Raw genomic sequence first — 22,749 nt, forward strand, 5'->3', positions numbered from 1 at the left:
TCAAATAGGATTGCTGGAGGTCCTGGCAGCCATGGAGCCTGCATTGTGTGCTCCGAAAGCAGTGATAAAAATATTGATGACCACAGTTATGAAGACCAAGATGGTGGCAGCATTGTTGAGCTTATTTAAATGCCTCTGGTTCTCTACCTCATTCAGGTTCAGCATGGCTGTAGAGACAAGGAGATCGGGGTGAGTGGTGGTGGATGGTGGGTGGGTAAGGGTCAATCTAGCACGGCCAAAGCCTGGAGCTTCCCTCTCCCCACCCATGAATTTGGAGACAACCTGGCTTTGGAAACCTATCAGGAAGAAATGAAGTCACTGGACTGAAGTGTGTTCGAGTCTTCTAGCACATGAAACATCTACAGGATGATTCATAGAATGGACATTGGGATGCAAAAACATCGTCTACGAGGGAAGGTGTGCTTCCAATACAACGGACACAAGAAATTGTCACTAGCTAGTAGAGTCAGTCATTTATCAGCTGCTGAGAAGTGCCCACCCATGGGATATGAGGAGATAGGACTGGGGGTGCCCTTAGTGTAGGATCTGTTACTAGACGTAGAGGTTAGCAGGTGGCTGGGACCTTTCCTACCACCAGGGGGCGCCAAGGCAGAAAGCCTGACTCCAGGCTGGGCTCCTTACGGATGAACACAAGGAGGAGGCTAATGACCACTTGCAAGAACAGAGAGACAATGATGAGGGTGACGAGGGTGGTGTAGTACTGCGCGAATGGCCCTTGCTGCAGCACTGATTTCAGCCGCATGGCATTGGACATAAAGAGCGCCACTTCCAGTATGCTCTCTGCCAAACTCTTCTTGGTGGCATAAAAGTTCAGGTCGATACGCTGGTTCCCTCCGCGCATGGAGTGCCTGTGCTAGAAGAGAAGAGAATCTGTTAAAGGGGCTGGGAAGAAGACAGGGGTCTTAATACCCTCCCCAAAGGCGATGAAATGTCCTCTTGGGTGACAGTGACAGCCTCCCTGCTCAGCTAAAGACCTGAAACCAATGAAAGGTTGGGAGGATGCGGAGGTGAGTAGTGGGTGGACTGTTGGTTGAATGGATTGGTGGATGGAACCTCTGTGGATCGTGGACCGCTAAGCTCTGAGTTAACTAACGCAACGTGACGGAATCTGTTTCGCTATTGCCGTACACCTTCATGTTGTCAGATGAAGGCAGATAACAGAAGGAGATCTGAGACCTGGCTGAAATGGAAAACACACTTCCTCCAGAATGGCCAGCCCCACCTTAGCGAGTACCTGGGTCAGGAGTCCTAGAGCTTCCTTCCCACTCCCGCATATAAAGGACCATGGGCTATTAGAAAACACGTCTACACAGCCATGCATAGTAGTTGAAAGGTCTTAACTTGAAAACTTGTTTGGGAAGACTAGAGATGTATCTCGGTGTATAGTGCTTCCCAGCATGCCCTGGGCGATGGTTTCAATTCCTGCCATTGCTGAAACAAATTAATATTTTAAATTATTTTAAAATAATTTGGTTTGTTTTTGTTCTCCAGGGCAGAGTTTCTCTGTATAGCCTTGGCTATCCTAGATCTCTCTTTGTAGATGAGGCTGGCCTTGAACTCAGAGATTCACCTGCCTCACCCTAACCCTATGTGATGGGATTAAAGGCATGCACCCCCACTGCCCTGCTAAATAAAATTACTTTTTTTGAGATATAAAAGCAAGTTCTTGTTCTCACTAATTCTAATATCCCAGAGGGGGCGCTGCAAGACCTCTGTAGTCGCTCAAGAGTGCTTGGGGCAGATGGAACTAGAAGAGGCAGAAGCGGGGGCTGGTGAGATGGCTCAGTGGTTAAGAGCACCCGACTGCTCTTCCGAAGGTCCAGAGTTCTAATCCCAGCAACCACATGGTGGCTCACAACCATCCGTAATGAGATCTGGCGCCCTCTTCTGGAGTGTCTGAAGACAGCTACAGTGTACTTACATGTAATAAATAAATAAATCTTTAAAAAAAAAAAAAAGAAAAGAAAAAAGAAGAGGCAGAAGCAGGAAGACTCTACACGTGCTGTGGTCTCACAGCGCATGGTGGTGGCCACCTGTAACCCTAGAATAGGAAGGCAAAGAAGGCAGAGGTGAGAGAGGAGCAGGTATTTGAGGCCAGCCTGAGCTACACAAGACCCTGTCTCAAAGCAGAAGGGCCTGTGAGGTGGCTCAGTGAGTAAAAGTGCTTGCTGTAAAGTCTAACAGCCTAAAGTCAGTGGTGGGTGGGGTGGGTGGGCTGTGGATGGAGAGATCACTGAGTGGGTGGATGAAGAGATATAGGTAAACTGTGGGCGGGTAGGTCTATAGACTGGGATGGATGGATGAATGGATCACCTATCCATTGGTGGGTGGATGAGAGAAATAAGTTTCAGGGAGTTTGGGTGTCTCTTTTACTCAGCATGACTCTAGTAAGTTCTCCACATCCCTTCACATCTTCACAAGGCTCAGGTAGTTAATTATACCTAGGCCTTTTGAGACGGAGAGGCCTGTTTAATCAGAATCAGGGCTTTAAAGGAAGCCAGTTGTGGTTGTAACATCTGAAATCACAGTACTGGAAAAACAGAGCCAGGGCAATCACCACAAATATAAGGCCAGCCTGGGCTACATCAGGTCTCAGAATAGATGGGACTGGCTAGATGGTTCAACAGGCACTCATGCTTGCTGCCCAAACCTGAGGACCTGAGCTTGATGCGTGGAACTGGGGGTGAAAGGAAGAACCCACTTCTCAAAACTGTCGTGACACCCACACATGCGTCATCCCGACACCTACATGTGTGCCGTGCCATGTGTGATGGACACACGAGGGTGGTAAGTGAAAAATTTTAAATAGACACTAATAAGTATACCCAAGATAGCCTAACAGTCGTTTTGGAGTTTGAACGTGGTGGCTCATGTGTAGGCTCTCTTGAAATTATTTGTTTTGTTTTTTTTCTGCTTTGGTACATGCACACACACGCACATATATATATACATACACACATATATTTAAAGACAGGGTCTCATGTATAGTCCAGGCACAGTTCAAATTTGCCATCTTCTGGCCTCAGCCTCTGAGCTGAAGTGTGCACTCCAGCTTTAGGTAGGATAGGAATGCAGAGGAGATGGGGAAGTCAGGTGTAACCTTGGCTAGGGGATGAGACTGGAGATTCACAGGGACTCCTTATTAAATGTAGATGGAGCATGCCCACCAGGAAGAAGTGAGGCTGGGTGAGTTAGAAGAGACAGTCACCACTCACCCCTGTTCTCCACCCACTGGGATACAAGCTGCTCACATCGGGCCCTGGTCACCAGTTATTGTTCATGACCATCAAAATCAGACTGGAGGCTCTACTGTGGTCCTCTTGGTAGGATGCTTAGCATAGAGCCCTAGATTTGATCCCCCAGGACAACACAAGTGGCTGCTGGTGACACACACTTGTAATCCTAATAATCTACAGACAGGGTCTTGACTGTTGTGCCTTCTCAGCCAGTTAAAGAATTGAAAGGCAGGACAAAGCCTGAGCACAACGGGGAGCAGAGGAGAAGTCTCAGCCACCACAGACAGCAGCAGACAGAATCTGCAGTTGAAGAAAGTCATTTCTTTTTTTTTTTTTTAAATATATATTTATTTATTTATTATATGTAAGTACACTGTAGCTGTCTTCAGACACACCAGAAGAGGGAGTCAGATCTTGTTACGGATAGTTGTGAGCCACCATGTGGTTGCTGGGATTTGAACTCTGGACCTTTGGAAGAGCAGTCGGGTGCTCTTACCTGCTGAGCCATCTCACCAGCCCGAAAGTCATTTCTTGAAGGCAAAGAAACACACACAAAGCAGACACGGGAGAAAGAGATGTCCCACCCCCAAAAGCAAACTGGGGCTAAAAGGAAAAGAAAAAAAAATAAATCCAATCTCTTCTTGAGAGCTGCAGGTTTTAGATTCGCTAAAAAGTTTTCCTCCTCCAATTTAGGATTGGCCAGTTTAAAGAAGGAGGGCTTGAATTGCCGGGGACTGTTGAGTCGCCGGTGCCAATCTGGTCTGGAACTGGTTGGGCCAGTCCATCAGCAGGTGGCCTGTTGGAGGAGTTAGAGTCCCTGGTAGGCAGGCAGCCAGGAAGAAGGGCCATCCCAGGGACTCCTAGTCTCCCACTGGCCTTCTCCAGCGATAGAGAGAGACAGGAGGATCAGTCAAGCTTGGGGAGCTGCAAGAGTGAAGACCTGAGTTCAGACTGTTTGTTATGCTCGCCAGGCACTGGGGAGCAGAGATGGGTGGATTCTGGAGTCTGCAGCCAATCTCAGTCAGTCTGGGAACACCGGGTTTGGTGAGAGACGGTCTCAAAATGAAGAGTGATTGTGGAAAACACCCGGCTTTGAACTCTGACCTCCACAAGAATGCACTTTCCCCTAGCCACACAATTTCAATTAATCTATACAAGGTTCAAATGTGTTTTAATTGAACACATTTGGGTGGCCCTAGCTGAAAATAACATTTATCCTTTCCCTGAGCTATATGAGAACAGAGAGAGTGGCATTGTTTGAAGTCATCGCCTCGGGGTTAAAATAGCACCCTACACACAACTGTTAGAAAACAAGGTAAGGAAGGCCTTTCAGAAGCCCTGAGCTAGAACAGCGACCACCCCACCGCCTTGGATTGCTGGCTTCTTGGGATGAGGAGGGAAGCCTTTGTTTCTGCCTGACAGCATGCTCCTCTCTCCCTTCCTGTGCTGTGATCTCATGAGGAGATTAGCTTTGTAGGCCGCAGACAAAATTGTATCAATAACTAAAACCGCTAGAAGCTGACTGGGGAAGGATGGGGAAACTCCAAGGCTGTAAGGCTGTGCCCAGAGCTGTTTGAAAGCTAGAAATCCTTGACAAATGGAGGTCTTAATTGTAAACTACTTTACAAAATTCATGTTTATAGAACGATAAAGTCGAGTCCCCAGAACTAAAAAATGAAAATGAAAACACTGAACTCCAGAGGAGGAGATACGCTTCTGTTAAGAGCACTTGCTGCTCTTACCGAAGACACAGCCGACACAGGTGGCTCTCAGTCACCTCTAACTTCAGATCTAGGGGGATCTAGTACCCTCTTCCAGACTCCATGGGGAGGCCAATGGTTACATCGGACCCAAGGCTGTAGGCCAAGGCCCTGGCTCATTTGATTAAGGCCTGTTCTGAATCACTCTGAGAACACCAACAGATGGCTCACATATCAACATTTTCCAATGGGCTGCCCCCCCATCCCCACTTCCCAACCCCCCACCTTTGAGCTGTTTCCCATCCCCTCTCAAGCCCTTCCTTACCATCCTTCAGGACTTTGCCCCTCCTACCAAAAGCAGCTCACACCTGATTCAAGAGTTGATAGACTGGCTGTCTCTAAAAACTTTCAGGGGCAGAGCCTTAACTCAAACCTCTAGCCAGGTGTTTAACATTGGCTGTAGGTGGGGCTTGGGGGATTAAGGAGTCCTGAAAGAGCAGGAGATGCTGGGAAACGTCATTCCAAGTCTCTACAAAAAAGTGTTATAATCTCAACTTTAATCCCCCCTCTCTCATGCTTGCGTGTGCGTGTGCGTGCGTGCGTGCGTGTGTGTGTGTGTGTGTGTGTGTGTGTGTGTGTGTTACCAGGCCTTCACACATGCACACCATTCATTCTGCTACCGAGTCCCACCTCCAGCTTCTCTACCTTTTGTTGCTGTTGCTTTAAGAGCCTGTTTCGCAGAGGATGTGGGATAACTGTGGGTTTAGAAGGTGTAGACCTCTCAGAATTCAGGTCTCGCTTTCATTTTGCTTGAAGCTGTGCTACTCTCCCGAAGGCCAGTTCTCCTGTGTCCACAGGGTGGCATGCGAGGTTCAAAGAAGCTGCTTGGGAACTAGGTGTCAGAGTGATATTTCAGTCCCAAGGAAGTGCCCCACCACATGACAGGACAGAATTGTGGAACCTGAAGACCCGAGCCTGAATACACACAAGTGGATAGCCTAGAACCCACCAGACACAGCTGGCAAGGAACAGTTTAAGAAAGCCAGTGCTGGCTGAACCTGGTGGTATTGCCCATAATGTCAACATATGGGAGGCAGAGGCAGGAGGCTTTTGAGTTTAAGGCCATCCTGGGCCAAACAGAAAGATAGCAAACCAAAACAAAGGAACAGGAAGCTGGGTCTGAGGGGGATGAGGGAGGGATCCCCAGGTGGGAACAGCACAGACCTGCAGCCTGGGAGGAAGGTGTGCTCAGAGGGAGGGGCTGTGAGACTCTGGAGGAAATTGCTTTGATCTCTTTGGATCTTTGCAAGTGAGGAAAAAATTCGCTACGCCCTACAGTCTCTATCTCTCCAACCCCCGCCCCACCCCCGCGCCCCTCCCCCGACCTGCTGGGTCTGAGAATGGAATCTGCTGTCCTAAACCAGTGTTTCCCAGCCTTCCTAATGCTTTGGCCCTTTAATACAAGTTCCTCATGTTGTGATGACCCCCAACCATAAAATTATTTTCATTGCTACTTATAACTGCAATTTTTGTTATTGCTTTGAATCATAATGTAAATGTATGGTTTCCAATACAGGGGGTCTCGACCCACAGGTTGCTGCCCTAAATCCTGCATCCTTCTCCTTAGCCCACTAGAAACTCCATCAGGGATCTGGCTAAGCGAGGGTCATGGGGTTGCAACAGGGTGGTGCTTTGGAAGATCTGGCCCTTTAAGGCCGGAGCCCCGGCGGGTCAGAACAAAGGCCCGGGAATGTGGGCTGGATCAGGGAGCAGAGACATTCAGCATGAATCATTCTCGTTTCATGGAGTCAGAATCCCTGGCTCCTACTTGCCTTGGCCTCTCCCATGGGCCGAGGGACAGCATCCAGGGCCCGTCTGCAGAGCTTGGACCAGGAGGCTGGAAGTTCCAGCCCAGCTCAAACCCTGCTAAGGAGGCGGTTCATGATCTTGGGTTCCTGGCTTTGGGGTTCAGTTTTCCCCAGAGCATGGGTGCTCAGTTTCATATCTATACAACGTGAGGAAAAACCAGGCCTCTGGAGGAGATGGGCTGTGGGGAGGCGGAGTGAGCCTTCTTCCCTGGAAGTTAAGGCAGAATCCAAGATTGTGAGCTCTGTCTCACAATGGTCATCTCTCAGAATCTTTTTTTTTTTTTTTTTTTTTTTGGTTTTTCGAGACAGGGTTTCTCTGTGTAGCCCTGGCTGTCCTGGCACTCACTTTGTAGACCAGGCTGGCCTCGAACTCAGAAATCCGCCTGCCTCTGCCTCCCGAGTGCTGGGATTAAAGGCGTGCGCCACCACGCCCAGCTCATCTCTCAGAATCTTACTCAGGGCCTGCTCTCCTTCATTCTATACACTCACTTAGTAACAGAGGGACAGAGTCCGAGGCCAGGGTCCAGGAGACCCTGTTCAAGATGTAACAGCCCCTCCCACCCCCCCACCCCCGAGAATCCTGCCAGCCAGGGATGCCTGGGAACCTGAAGGCAGCTGTAGTAGGTGTGAGTCGAGGGGCAGGGGTTATGCTGAGGGAATCCTAGAGGTCCATTCTGGGACCCAGAGTACCTTCAGGACTAAAGTATGTGGGTTTTGTGATTGGGGTGGGTAGGTAGGGGGTGAGCACATCAAAGACCTAATTCCCCCCCCACTCCCCCCCCACCCCTGCTCTTGCCTCACCTCCCCCATTCCAGTTTGCAATCCCTTTAGCCCTCTTGCCAGGCCCCACCCAACCCCAAGCCTGGGGATCCTATCCCTTCAAGTCAGCTCCTTAATTCAGCCCTTCATCTTTGTTGTTGTGTATTTTTGCTTCTTTACTCAATTCAGGCAAACAGGAAGGGACTGGCTCTAACAGAAAAGTAAACACATTGTCACATTGTCTATTGACATTCTAGTTATCAGGGACCTTGATGTCCACCATCTCATCCTGCTTTTTCTTAGAAATGAGATTACATGGATGCTGTCTCATGGTGTGTGTGTGTGTGTGTGTGTGTGTGTGTGTGTGTGATGGAATTTGGATAAAATTGTTCTACCAAGAGGCTACAAAAGACCCAGAACCCAGCTGAAGGTAGAGACCTGGTCCCTTCTCTGATCCATCAAGCTGGTGTGTGAGCAGGCCAGCTCTCCCAACCCTGTCCCTGTCTGTGCAAGTACAGAGCTGAGTTCTTTTTAGCAGAGCCATCGAGGAAGGAGGAGGCTCCCTCCTCTGGGTGGAGAGTCTCAGGCTTGAGACTATCCGCTGAGAGGAATTAAGGCCAGGCAGCTGTGGGGCCAGGCCAGGCTAGAGACAGTGAATCACTTTGCTTCTTGCAGCCCCAGGCACTGGTGACCTTTGGATGATTCACTCCTGTCAGTTTTGAGAAAAGCCATGCAGGCAGTCCTTCTGTGTGTCAGCTCAAACCCAGGCAGGCTACACAGAGAGTAGGTCAAATGATGACCTTTCGGTAGGCCACCTAGAGATTCTAAGAGCACCTGGAAAGTTGGCCATGAGTCCCCGGCTTCCAGAGGCTGTTTTCCCACCCCAGGAAAGGGTGGGTCCAGCCTAGAGTGCTTGTTTAAATGTTAACCCCAGGAAAATTATTCTACTCATGGGTTTAAAATAGGTGTTGGGATGTTCTGCTGCCTTATCAGAGTCCAGCTTGGGAAGGTGATGGACCTGCCCCACTGTGTTGCACATACGCTGGAGCCCATGTAGGCTCAATATACTCTGTGGCTGTGTAGCTCCAACACCCTGGAACCATGTAGCTCATGGTTATGGAGGACATATCTGGCATCTGGCACAGAGTTAAATACAGGACATGAGTCAGCTTAGTCCTCGCTCAGCCCTGCAAAGATGAGAGCATCACCATGTAGTGGGCAGAATGCAAAGAGTCCAAGGAACTCACGGAAAACCACACAGTAGAGTGCCCTTCCCTCTGTACTGGAGTCAGCATCTTAACCCCTCCCCCACAATATTCCAGAAGCTAAAACATGCTTAGGGTCTAATGACAAGCATATGAACAATGCAGGATGGCACGTGTCTGTAATCCCAGCACTCAGGAGACTGAGATAGGAGGAAAGCAAGGACAACCTGAGAAAGAAACAAAACAAAGAACCCTAAAGATGAACTCCATGGTGGTAGTGAGATGAAGGGAACTAATCCTATAGTCTGGTCAGGGCACACTGCTCAATGGAAGTCTAGCCCTTAGTCCCAGGGAAGCTTGCTCCAGACTTGCCTGAGTCTTCCAGGCTTGTGTCTCCAACCCCTGCACTGCTATGGGCAAAGAAGACAGATGTTTGCCTTGGATTGAAAATGTTAAAACATTTAACAGAAGCATCTGGGAGAACTGGTCGACCTCGGCTACTTCTGCTGTGAGAAGGGAACGTCTGTCCTGTTTGCTGTGCGCAGCTGGGGCTTAAGCTCCCTTGTAGAATGTTTGTCTTGTAGTATTCCTGAGGCCTTGGGTTTGATCATCAGCATCCAAGTGGAGGGAGGAAGGATGGGAAGCAGGCCCTTGAGAAATCCTGAACATATGTAAGACCAACCCCCAACTCAGGATTATACGCCCATATGTGGCCCTACAGGCATTTTAAATAATCTCTTCTGACTCAGAGCCTGTCCCAGCCCAACTTTTGGTGTAGGCACCATTTAGCTTTTCCACTAGCCCCAGAGACTTGAAAAGCCTCGCCACTCCTTGGGCAGCCTCTGTCCACACCCAAGGCATGCCATACCACAACAATCTCTCAAGAAAAGGAAATATTCGCCCAAGCCTGATGACACTGTGTATCCAGGGCCCCTGCTCCTGCCCTTGGCCTGCAGACTTCTGCCTTCTGGGCTGCTCATCTCTCCAGCCTGTCTCTTACTCTTCTCCCCACCCTTCCCCATGGGGCGGGCTAACAGCTAACCGTTTTTGAAGGCTCTGCCTGTGCCTGGAGCAGGATGCTGAGAAGCAATGGTACACATTAGTCACCGTTCCCTAAACATACTCCACCCTTCTTGCCTGTTCTGGAGGCCTGTCTGCTCTATGCCCCTGGAGGAAGTGTCCTCTTTCTACTAGACCCCTTCCCTGGGTACAGGCTCTGTTCCCCTGTCTGTGTTGGCCTTTGGCCTTCTTTAGGCCTCTAGATGGCTCCCTCTTCTGCTGTCTTCCCTGCCCTTTTAGACACCGTCTCACTGCATAGCCCAGCTGGCCTTGAACTTAGGTTGTCCCACCATGCCCAACCACTGTCTCCACCCTTTAGATCCTCTCTTGCATATTCTTGGGTTGCACAGTCCCCGAGCTCAGTCCCTTGCTTGTGTTTGGTGCTAGGATGCTGGAGAAGAAACTTAAGTGTCTCAAATACACAGTGCTTTCCCACAAATTTATTAAAGAAAAGAGCTTTAGGGTGTGGCATCACTTCCGGGACAGGGGAGTGGCTTGGGACGTCTGTGGAAAACCTGCTCCACCCCCAAGGACTGTCTTTTTCTCTCCTGGACTGTAATCCTCACGTAGGGCTGACAGGCCCGGTGCTGTCACTGTCTTCAGGCCAAAACCCACAAAAGGGCAGACTCCTGCGGCTCTCTGTTTGGGGCAGGCCCCATGCCGCCACTGTGCCGCCCTTGGCCTTCCATGCCAAGAGCAGCGGTCTTGCCCTTAAAAATCTACAGCCTCTAATCCGCGGTAGGGCGGGGTGTCTTTTGCGTGTTATTCTGGTGATAATCCCTGACTGGCCCTGAAAGCTCCTCCAGCCTTGGATCCAGCCTCCCTGGGAGGCTCCAGCTCTTGCCCAAGGCCCCAGGACTGGGCCTGGACCGTACAACATTAAAGACGAGGGGCGTGGCCTGGGGGGGGGGGCTACGAGACTGCGGTTGTCCCGCAGGGGAGGCCAGGAAACAGCTCAGAGAGGCTCAGGTTAGCTCAGCCCCTCCCCGGCAGGAATCTGAGTCTTCCTTCGGAAACCCAAGTGAGAATTACAGGCGTCAATAAGGGTTGGTCCTCCACTAGAGGAGGCAGAATATGCAGGAAGGCTGCGAGGGAGGACCTGCGTGGGAGAGCGCGGCGGGGCCTGCTTACTCTTTGCGGGGAGCTCGCCCATCTCCCCAGCAAACAGAACTTGGCCAGTGGCCTTTAGGAAAGACTACTCAGAGTGCAGTTAACCATGGATTTACCACACACAAACTGCCCAAGGATCTATCTGTCCCCCCTCCCCCTCCCCGTGCTCACCCCAGACTAGAGCACTTTCTGGGTTAGAACTTTGCTTGGAGGTTTCCAGCCCCATTTGGCACTTAGCTCTAGAGTCCACTTTGGCTCTAGAGTTTCCCCCAAAGCAATATTGTCCAGGTCCAGCCAGCCCACCTCCGCTGCTCCGCTGCCGCGTGGATCCTACTTTTAAGAGCCAAGTAAAAGAGTTAACACGGAAAGAGCAACAGTCAAAGACAATGCTGCCTGCCGGGCACAGCTCTGAAAATGGAACTAGTTCCAAATTTTAAGTGAAGGAACCGAAGTTCCAAGAAATTGGCTGCCCAAAGCCGTCAGATCTGAAGGGCTGTGTGCCCATATGGAAGTCCTTAGGCCGGTGCTCTTTCTTGAATATGGTTCTCAACGCGTGTGGATTTGATGTGGAAGCAGAAGCAGCGGGGAGCACACGGTAATGAAGGTGCTGGGTCAGAGGCGTGGCTTGGTGACAGACCACTTCCCTTTCACTGGAACCCCAACAGGGGCGGGGGATGGGCAGGCAGGTTCTCTGGTTTCATGACTGAATCAGACACTCAGGAGAGATGGGCGGGCATGAGGCCACTGCCCTATCCATGGCTGCCCTGGAAGTCTCTTTCTGAGCGCCTCTGCTGGCCAGTTTCATATTGATTTTGCCTTTTAATTCATTTAATAGCACCTCCCCCCTCTGCTCCCCGGAAACCAAGGGTCAGAACAGTTCGGTGAAGTTGCTAGGATCACCCAGCTTTTAAGTATTAGAGTTCCTGGGATCTGGGACCTGGGTCGCTAAGCCACTACACCCAGCTTTCACAAGCCTCAAAAGGCCCACCCAGAATTATGGCTCGAACCTTCAAGCCCAGTACTTAGGAAGCTGGGGTAAAAGGATTGTTTAAGGCTAGCCTGGGCTACGCAGGATGTTCCAGGTCAACCTGGACTTCAAGAGTGAGAGACCTTGCCTCAAAAAAGAACCAAACAGACCCTCAAAGGACCAGTCTAAAGAATTTTAATGTAGTATTTCTAGGTTTTCCCACAGGAAAACCAATGAAACGAAGCCCAGATTTCATTTTATCCTGGCAGCCAGGATGGGTGGCAGCATCTCTCCCCTATATCCATTATAGGCACACCATTGCCTTGTCTCCGAGAGCCCGAGGCCCCTTTCCTCTAGGCCACACCAGAGCTGAGGCGTCATGGGTGCTGAAGGGTTCTGCCACCTCAGAACATCTGAGCCACGGGATTTCTCCAAGCTGTAATGGAGAACCTGAATCCAGAGAGAAGTCTAAATGTAGAATAAAAAATAAACAAAGAAAGAAGGAAGGAAAGCCGGGCGTGGTGGCGCACGCCTTTAATCCCAGCACTCGGGAGGCAGAGGCAGGCGGATTTCTGAGTTCGAGTACAGCCTGGTCTACAAAGTGAGCTCCAGGACAGCCAGAGCTATAAAGAGAAACCCTGTCTCGAAAAACCAAAAAAAAAAAAAAAAAGAAAAAAGAAAAAAGGAAGGAAAGAAAGAAGAGAGAGAGAGATGCCTTTGTCTCCAAACAAAGACAAGCAAACCCAGAAGTTAGTTCTGAAGTTGAAAGTCAACATTGCACACCACAACTAGAGTGAGTTTGGTGTCCCCACTAGAGCATACATTTCAAAAGGCAAGAATTCTTGTTTGGCATGTAATGCAATTAGAACAAGAAGTACTGACAGTTCCTGGCTGGAGTCCAGGTGAGAAGACCCCCAGCAGGCCATGGTATCTGTCAGCTGGATGGGAAAAGGGGAAGGTGATGAATTTTCCACCCCATCCAGCCCAGAGAGAGCCTGCCAAGATGCCTGCCTATTCAGTCCAGCTCCTCCTATCAGACGCAGACATCTAGGATGCAGTGAAGATCCCTGCCTGCAGTACAGTCCTGCCCTCCTAATCTCCTAAAACGGCAAGGGTTAGCAGGGAATAAATTGTCTAAAGTGGGGAAGCCAGGAGATAAAATGACCCTTCCTGCCACCCCAATGGCTGCTGTGGAGACTTGTAGACTTTGACTCCCTCAGTGCTGCAGCACCTCACCTGACAGGGCAAATGAACAAGTAAATGAACTCTGCATTCATTCAGAAAGGGCCTAACAGACGGAAGAGGAATTGTGTTCCAGACCCCCTTCAATGTAGCATCTTGCTTGCTGTACTGCAGTATCCTTGGTACTGGCCATAGATGAAATAGACTATAGAGGGAATAAACAAGAGAGGATGCAGGGAGCACAGAGTCCCCAGTGCTGGGGTGACGACAGTCCTGAGGGGCCACCTTTGACTGGCTTGCCAGCATGAGTCAGCAGGACTGTGCCCACACAGTCACTGAGCCCACCCTGCACTCGGCAGCTCCTCTGATGCAGACAAAGCTGAAGGAAACCGAGGGGGAGCGAGCAAGCCAGCAATGGCAGAGTTCTGTGTGGAGCCAGGGGGGTCTGACTGGAGCCTGCTCTCCCTGTCTCTGCTGGGTGACCTTGGAGCCCCCACGAAGCCTTGCTGCTTCTCTGCTTCTGATGTCTGGAAGGACCTTCATCTGAAAGATTTCCTTCTCACCAGAAACCAGTGTAGGCCTACTCTGGATTGAGCAAACCCCCAACAAAATAGCTAAAATAGCTTCTTAACTAAGGGTCAAGGGATTGCACTGGAAACAGCCCAGCATCAGGCCCTGGCAAACTGGCAGATTCTCTGTCTTTCTCCAGTCATGGGGACCAAGATAAAAACTTGTACGTAAACCGGGCATGGCGCAAGCCTTTAACCCCAGTACTTGGGAGGCAGAGGCAGGCGGATTTCTGAGTTCGAGGCCAGCCTGGTCTACAAAGTGAGTTCCAGGACAGCCAGGACTATACAGAGAAACCCTGTCTCAAAAAACAAACAAACAAACAAAAACAAAAAAACCTTGTTCTTAGGAGGAAGCAACCCCTCCCGCCCTCTGAACTGAGCTCCATCCCCAGCCCAGTCCTAGAGCTGCACTTTTTTTTTTTTTTTTGAGACTGTCTCATGTGGCCTTTCAGTAGCTGAGGATGACCTTGAACTCCTAATCCTCCTGCCTCCACCTTGCAAGTGCTGGGTGCACTCACCATGAGTGTTACATAGGTGGCCTTGAATTCTTTCTTCCTCCTCCTGGGGAACTGGAGTTATAGGCATGTACTTCCATGTCTGACCTGACCATGACCTCTTTAAAAAAAAAAAACAAAACTATGTGTGTGTGTGTGTGTGTGTGTGTATGTATATGAATTTGCATTCATGTATGTCTATGTACCAAGTTCATGCTTGGTGTCCTCAGAAGCCAGAAGGGGGCATCAGATCCCCTGGAACTAGAGTTACAGATGGTTATGAATCAACATGTGGATGCTAGGAAACGAACCTGAGTCCTCTGGAAGGGGCATGGAATGTGGGTCACAGGATTGAACTCAGATCAGCTGGCTCAAGTGGCAAGAGCTTTTACCTGCTGATCTGTCTTGTCCCTCTTCAAGACCCTTGCTGACTTGGTGCTATTGTGTTTATTTGTTTCTTTTTTCTTTGTTTCTTTCCTTCTCCTCCCCCCCACCCCCAAGACAGGGTTTCTCTGTGTAGCCCTGGCTGTCCTGGAACTTGCTCTGTAGACCAGGCTGGCCTTGAACACAGAGATTCTCCTGCCTCTGCCTCTCAGGTCATGCACCACCTCACCTGGTGCGTTATGTTCTTTCAAATTCTTCACATGCACCCACCCATTCATCTTTCATCAAAACCCTCTGAGGGGATCTTTGAGAGGTTAGCTTGCCCAAGGTCGCACAGCTGAGAGGCATAAGAGTCAAGACTTGAATCCAGGTCTGCCCTAGGTCAGAGTTCCAACCCCCTAACCTTTGTGCTATTCTGTCTGCCACTCACAGCTCTTGGTCTTTTGCCCTGGTCCTGGAAGACTGGAGCTCTGGGGAAGTCAGTCCTCTAGTGCCCAGAGCAGTGTCTGCCTACACTACGAGTAGACGGGTGGATGGGTGGGTGGGTGGGTGGGTGGATGGATGGGTGGGTGGGTGGATGGATGGGTGGGTGGGTGGATGGATGGGTGGGTGGGTGGATGGATGGGTGGGTGGGTGGATGGATGGATGGAGGGTCACCTGTGCATGCTCATCTCCCCTTCACTGACATTGTCCTGGCCACAAGCTTTTCTGAAGCCCAAGGCAGTGCCCCAGGGTAAGGAGTCAGATGTCAACCTTGCTTGCCCTCACCTTCTAAAAATACTAAGGAAGCATGAGCCCTGCTTGTCACCACACAGCTATCCAGTTGCTCCCAGTACGGTCCCTGTCTGCCACCTAGCACCTGCTCCCTCAAGCCTTCTGCTTGACAGCTGCCTCCATCATTGCACGGCTTTGCTGTAAGACCAAGGCCAGCTTTGCCCGAGAGAACTCAGGAGCACTGGGGCAAGCCCTGCTCCTAGGCTGGACTTGACACCAAGGCAAGTTTAGGCTTGCATGTGAGAGCCAGCCCTTCTTTGGCCAGGGTTCTGGTTTCATGTGTATGTACTGCTAGCTTATTTGGCGTTTGAACCTTAGCCCATTTAAAGGCAGTGAACATTCAGGACATGAGTTGGGACTCAGCACCACCCCACCCTTAGTTGCTGGGTGACTTGGGACCTCTATTAGTTACTTGCTAAAAAGGGGGGTACTACTATTACAAAGAGTGATGGTGTCATCCTATTTACAAACACATATTTATATACATATGTAAGTTTGATAGGATAAGAATTGAACTATAACAGTCTCATCTCTAGGTTGTACCTAGGATAAATTCTTTTTTAAAATTTTATTATTTTTTAAAAAATTTTTTTTAAAGATTTGTTTATTTTATGTATATGAGTACACCATTGCTCTCATCAGACACACCAGAAGAGGGCAACAGATCCCATTACAAATGGTTGTGAGCCACCATGTGGTTGTTGGAAACTGGACTCAGGACCTCTGGAAGAGCAGTCAGTGCTCCTAACCCCTGAGCCATCTCTCCAGCCCCTTTTGTTTTCTCTCTTTTTTTTTAAAGATTTGTTTATTTATTATATATAAGTACACTGTAGCTCTCTTCAGACACACCAGAAGAGGGCATCAGATCTCATTACGGATGGTTGTGAGCCACCATGTGGTTGCTGGAATTCAAACTCAGGACCTTCAGAAGAGCAGTCAGTGCTCTTAACCTCTAAGCCATCTTTCCAGCCCAATATTATTATTTCATGTGTATAAGTGTTTGCCTCAATGCACATCTATGCACCACATGTGTATCTGGTGCCTTCAGAGACCAGAAGGGGCACTGGATGCTCTGGAACTTAAGTTTCAGACCGCTGTGAGGCACCATGTGACCCCAGGGTCCTGTGAAAGAGTGGTTAAGAGTTCTTAACCACTGAGCTACCTCCCCAGCCCCCACTGACAGATTCCTTTATTCCTTTTCTTTCTTTGTTTGTTGGTTTGCTTATTGACTGGTATTGAGAATTGTACCTTGTGTGTACTGGACACATGCTTTTCCAAGCTCCCATATTGTATTACATGGTTACTGTTCTTGTTGACCAAATATCCGATAAGGAGCAACTTAAAGGAGGAGGGCTGTGTTCTGGCTAACAGTTTGAGGGCGTGGCCCATCATGGCAGGGAAAGCTTGGCATCGGGACAACGAGACAGCTGACTACATTGTGTTCACACTCAGAAAGGAGATGAATGCTGGTACCCGGCTTTCATCAGAGACCCAAGTCAGCTGTCAAGTAAGAGGCCCAAGGGAGCAGGTGCTAGGTGGCAGACAGGGACCATACTGGGAGCAACTGGATAGCTGTGTGGTGACAAGCAGGGCTCATGCTTCCTCTATATTTTTAGAAGGTGAGGGCAAGCAAGGTTGACATCTGCCTCCTTACCCTGGGGCACTACTCTGTGCTGCTGGACCTAAGGTGGCACTGCTGGCATTTGAGGTGGGCTGGACCTAAGGTGGTACTGCTGGCATTTGAGGTGGGCTGGACCTAAGGTGGCACTGCTGGCATTTGAGGTGGGCCTCTTCTACTCCGTTAAACCTTTCCAGGTAACACGGTCACAGCTGTGGTAGCGGGTTTCCATGACAATTGTTTGTTTGTTATGTATACAGCAGTCTACCTGCATATACTCTGCCTACAGGCCAGAAGAGATCTGATTATAGATGGTTATAAGCCACCATGTGGTTACTGGGAATTGAACTCAGGACCTCTGGAGGTGCACCCAGTGCTCTTAACCACTGAGCCATCTCTCCAGCTCCCATGACAATTCTATATCCAGTTAAGGTGACAGTTAAGACTATCATCATATATATTTTTTCCTTTTTCCTCAGAGTTATTATTTATTTATCTTTGGATGGGGCAATTACAAGTCAGCTCTCCGGAGGTGGTGACTTTCTTCTTCCTACCACGTGGGTTTCAGGTGACTAGGTGTGACTGTGTGTACCTTTCCTCACTGAGCCATCTTGCTAGCCTGATGATTTGTTTTGTTCTTAAGTGTTTTAAAAAAAAAAAAAAAGCCTTGGGGTCTGGAAAGATGGCTCAGAGGTCAAGAGCATTGGCTTCTCTACCAGAGAACCCTGGTTCGGTTCCCAGCAACCACATGGCAGCTCACAACTGTCTTTAACTCAAGTTCCATCGGATCTGACACCCTCACAAAGACATACATGGAAGCAAAACAAAAGGTGCCAGATCTGGGCCTGCTCCTATAGCTCCTGGGCGATCACTTATCTAGTTTCTTTGAGACCAGGAATAAAGCACACACATGAAATATTCTGCTTTAGGAGGCAGAGACAGGAGGATCGTGAGTTTGAGAATAGCCTGGGTTACAACGTGAAACCTTGTCCCCAAAAAGGGGAGGAGGGGGAGAAAGGGCACTAAACCAAGTGTGAGCTCTGTTTTGGGGCTGCCTGTCTGAGCAGGTCCAGAGAAGCCAAGTACAGGAGAGAAGGGTTAGGGGGTCTCTGACACAGAGGATCACGGCCCCTGGGGAAAATAGAGTCCACTTTGTTGTTCCTGAACTGGCCTAAAGTTGTTCTCTAAACAGTGAGGACCCCAGCTTAGCCTAGGTGTTCATTTTTGGGTGTGTGGAGATTCCCTCCTCTCAGTCCATGGTGCCAGCAAGGATCATTTCTCAAGAGCCAGGATTAGGGAGCAATAAAAGGCACAACAAATTCAGACACCTTCAGAGGTGGAAGGAGGAGGGGAAATCTCTCCTTTTCACCAGAAAGGACTAACCCCACTTCAAGGCATTCACTTTCAAACTGTGGGCACTTTCCCACAAACTGGATACAACTGCGGAGTAGGGCTGTGTCCAACCTTGTTATTCTATAAACAAGGAACCAGCTACACAGCAAGGAAACCTTCCACTGTCACGTAGCAGGTGTGCTGAAACCAGAGCTCAGGTTTCCATAGCATCCACCAAATATCCCACCCCCACCCCCAGGGCAGGCCTGTAAGGCTTGGCCAGAGACAGCCCTCTGAAGGAATCTTTCACCTCCATGACTGTGTTCTCAGTAAGGAGTCACTTTGGGCCTCTGTGGGACTCCATTCCTTGACTCTAGAGGTGTGGAGAGGCATTCAGATCTGCATGGAAGGGACCTAAATGTCCCACTTCTAAGCCCTTACTTACATTGCATGCAGATGGTAGAACTGCCTGCAAAGGAGGGGCCCATAGCAAAGGAAAACTGTTATCATAACCTGTCCCAGGGGCGGAGCCCCCCTGGGGACTCTGTGTCAGGGTACAATGGTAGTGGAATAAGTTCTGGCCTGGATCAAGAGCAAAACCAGAGTGGGTCAGGGGGCAGAGTTGGATAACCAGGTGAGGCTGCATGCCCTGACATCTGGATTTCTGTGTGTGTGTGTGTGTGTGTGTGTGTGTGTGTGTATGGTGGTGGGGGTGTCATGTGGCAGTGGCTGGTTGCAGACCCCTGGGAATGCAGACCCACCGAAGCCACCGCAAAGCCCCCAGAGACAGAACAATTCCAGTTAAATTAGCAACAGAAGGTGTACAGAGTGTCAAACGTGTGAACTACTCAGAAAAGGGTATTTGCACATGAGTAATCTTACGGACCCACAGTCACCTGGGAACTGGAGCCAGAATGCATTGAAGGATAAGCAAAGCCCGCGACCATTGTAAAATGAAGTCATGCGTAGGGCTATCTGGCCAGTCATATCTGGAACCAAAAGGAGAAGCCTCTATTTTGAGAACTGGTCTCTCATGGTTGCTTTCCGTCTCCTTATCCTTCTTCTTCCTCTCTGGGAGCAACCCAGCCAGCTCCCCAACCTTGGGCCTCTGTAGCTAAGGGCTTAACATGTCACAGGCATGGAATACATATTTGTAGGCTACAAATTGCTGCCCCCTTCCTACTGTTTGGGATGCTTTCAACGCCCTTTGGACTACCACCAAGTAGGTGCTTCCTTCCTCAAAAAAGGCCTCTCCCACAGGGAAGCTTCTGAAGACACGTGTCTTGTGCACTGGTCAGCCCCCCACACTGTAGCTTCCAGGCCAGTCAGTACATTGCTGCAGTGCCACCTGCCACTCGGTGGCAGGTAAAACCTTATGAGGCATGGGAGGGACAGCTCACCATTCTGGGTTTTGTTGGTTTGGTTGGTTTTGTTTCTTTCTGAGAGTTTCAATATGGAACCCAGTCTGGCCCCAAACTCTCCATCCCATGTCTCAACGTCCGACGCTTAGAGGCTTGAAAACTGCTCTGCCCACTCTTTAGACCTGAGACTGAGACTCTGAGGGACCAGTTCACTCAGAGAGCCTTAGAGATGCTTTTCCTATGCTTCCACATGATGCGTGTGTGGGCTGGCCTCTCAGGGACTGGGCCGGGGCTGGTGTGTGTGTGGGGTGTTGGTCCTAGCCTGTGAAAAGTCAAACTTACATATAAGATAGTAAAATAAGAAAGGAAGGGAAGCCCCCGTGGGCCAGGTGCTGATGGAGTACCCTTTAATCCCAGCACTCAGGAGTCAGAGGCAGGCAGATCTCTGTGAGTTCGAGGCCAGTTACACAGAGACACCACGTCCCAAAAAACAGACAAACAAATAAAAACAAAAAAACCCCAAAATGGCCATTGTCTTTATTAATAGTCCTTGCTCTCTTTTAGGTGTTGAGTCTCAAAAATCTCCCCCCAGCAGATTCTTAAAAGTACCAGTGCACTCTGGGAATATTTTTTTAAATCTTAGAATGAAGAAAACTTTGTAAGTGTGGCATAAAAACCATAAGCCTTAAATGATCTTGTTTGTTTCTTTGTTTGTTTTTGAAACAGGATCATACTTTGTAGCCCAGGCTGGCCAAAAGCTCAGTATGTAGCCCAGGTTGGCCTCAGCTCAGTAGTAGGATTATAAGATATACTGCCACACTTGCCTTCAACAGCAACAACAACAATTTTTTGTTGTTTCTTTTGAAAGGAGGCCTCACTATATCGCTTAGGAGGTTCTTGAATTCCTGGATTTGAATGACCCTCCTGGCTCAGCCTCTTAAGTAGCTTGGGCTACAGGAATAAGTGTCAGACCAATAAGTGTCACTGGAAAAAAATTAAAACTATTTGAACACAGTTGTTGCATGGCAAACACTGTGGAGACCATGAGCTCATTTTGTTCCACAATAATCCCATAAGGCTCCAAGAAGATAGCTCAGTAACAAGGGCTCATCTCATAAAGCACGAGGACTCAAGTTTGAATCCCTAGCCCCCACCTAAGAAAAACCCCAGCATGGTTTCATGTGCCTGAACACTAGCTCTGGGAGGTGGAGAGTGGGCAGAAACGGGCAGATTCCCAGAGTTCACCGGCCAGCCAGAGAGTGAGCTTCAGGTTTGTGGGGATACTCTATCCTAAGTCAATATGGTGGAAAGCCATGATGGAAGACATCTGGTGTTCTCTCCTAGCCTCTGTACCCACATATACACACACACAGACACACAGACAGACAGACACACACAGATACACACACACACACACATACACCCACACGAACTTCCATGAGGTATGTATTGCCTTCACTCTCAGTTTGTAGACAAAGGACCTAAAGTGGTAATTTCGCTGGCAAGTTATCAAGTAGTTAGCCCTCTGATCTGTTCGGGCTGTGCCTCATGAAGACGGGCTGGAGTGCTGCTCAGGGCCCTAGCACAGTTCTGCTTGCAGTATGCCATGGTTCTGTACCCAGCTGCAGTTCCCCACCCTAAAGTCTGAAGACAGTGACAAATGGGAGACAATACAGCACACAGGTTAAATGTGGGTGTGTGGCAGGCACAACTTGGCTGATTTCCCTGCTGTGTACTGAGGTCTTAAAGAGAGTCTAATAAAGAAAATCAGGAAAGGGCTGAGGTGATTGCTCACTGGTAAAGCACTTACTGCTCTTCCAGTGGTCCCAAGTTCCCTTCCCACCACCTATGTCCGGTAGCTTATATCACTTGTAATTCCAGCTCCGGGGAATCCACGGAGCTGGCCTCTGTCAGCATCCACACTCACCGGGACATACACACACACATACATAATTTAAAAGAATATATAAATAAATTGTTTTTTTAAAAAAAAACTAGAGACTACGAAGCAAAAAAAAAAGCATTATGGATGTCTCATGTAAGTGCTCATGTATGGGTCTGCGTGTGTTCTAGTCTGCATGTAACTGCTCATGTCTGCATGTGTTCTAGTCTGCTTGAAGAGAGTTCAAGAGATGCCAATCGTGTGGGTGAGTCTGGGGCTGAACAAGAATCCTTTGCAGGAATGTTCCAAAATTACCACATGCCTTTTATGGGCAGGCAATTTGACAATGATCTATTAAAATGTAAAAATTTGGGCCAGTGAGATGGCTTAGCCGGTAGGGGTGCTTGCTACCAAGCCCGATGACCTGAATTTAATTTCATGCGGTAGAAGAAGAGAGCCAACTCCTAAAAGTTGTCCTCTGACCTTCGTAGGTGCACCAGGGCACGTACTCCCCCCAATCCCCTGCAACACACACACACACACACACACACACACACACACGCACACACAAGCCTTAGCCTCATGAGTGCTGGACTTGTGGGTGTGAGTCACTACATCTGGTGAGGATCTGCTTTAAAAAAAGTATAGAGTTGGGAGTGGTGGTGCACGCCTTTAATCCCAGCACTCGGGAGACAGAGGCAGGCGGATTTCTGAGTTCGAGGCCAGATGGTCTACAAAGTGAGTTCCAGGACAGCCAGGGCTATACAGAGAAACCCTGTCTCAAAAAACAAAAAAAACAACAAAAAAAAACCAAAAAAACAAAAACAAAACAAAACAAAAAGTATAGAAAGACCCCCTAGGAATGGTGCGTAGATATGGGAAGATATCAAAAATATACTTAGTTGAAAGAGTCCTTAGAAGTATGATGCTATGCTCCTATACTGGTAATAGTAAGTGACACAGAGGCTGGAGAGATAGGTTGGCAGCTAAGAGTACTTGATGCTCTGAGTTTGAGGCCAGCCTGGTCTACAGCCTGAGTTCAGGACAGTCAGGACTACACAGAGAAACTGTGTCTTAAAACAAACAAACAAGCAAGCAACAACAAAAAGAGCAATGATAATCTTGGGAAGGACCCACACTTGGTTCCTGGCCATCCAAATATTTTCTGTAATATCTTGTTTGAATCCATGAGTGTGGAAGGAGCCTGCACATTAAGGAAAGTGAGGAT

At 49.1% G+C, this 22,749-nt stretch overlaps 1 protein-coding gene across 1 annotated transcript in view; it reads right to left on the reverse strand.

Moving 5' to 3' along the window:
* Ninj2 (ninjurin 2) overlaps positions 1-22,749 on the reverse strand; it is a 103,086-nt gene continuing 80,337 nt past the window's right edge. Inside the window, exons 2-3 of the mRNA XM_021165805.2 lie at positions 643-874; positions 1-167 (exon numbers count right to left, since the gene is read on the reverse strand). Of these exons, the coding sequence (XP_021021464.2) occupies positions 1-167; positions 643-874 (399 nt within the window). The remainder of the gene's footprint in view (positions 168-642; positions 875-22,749) is intronic.

This window comes from Mus caroli, unplaced genomic scaffold (genome assembly GCF_978045245.1).
Source record: "Mus caroli unplaced genomic scaffold, Mus_caroli_1 scaffold_7, whole genome shotgun sequence".
NCBI classification, from domain to species: Eukaryota; Metazoa; Chordata; class Mammalia; order Rodentia; family Muridae; genus Mus; species Mus caroli.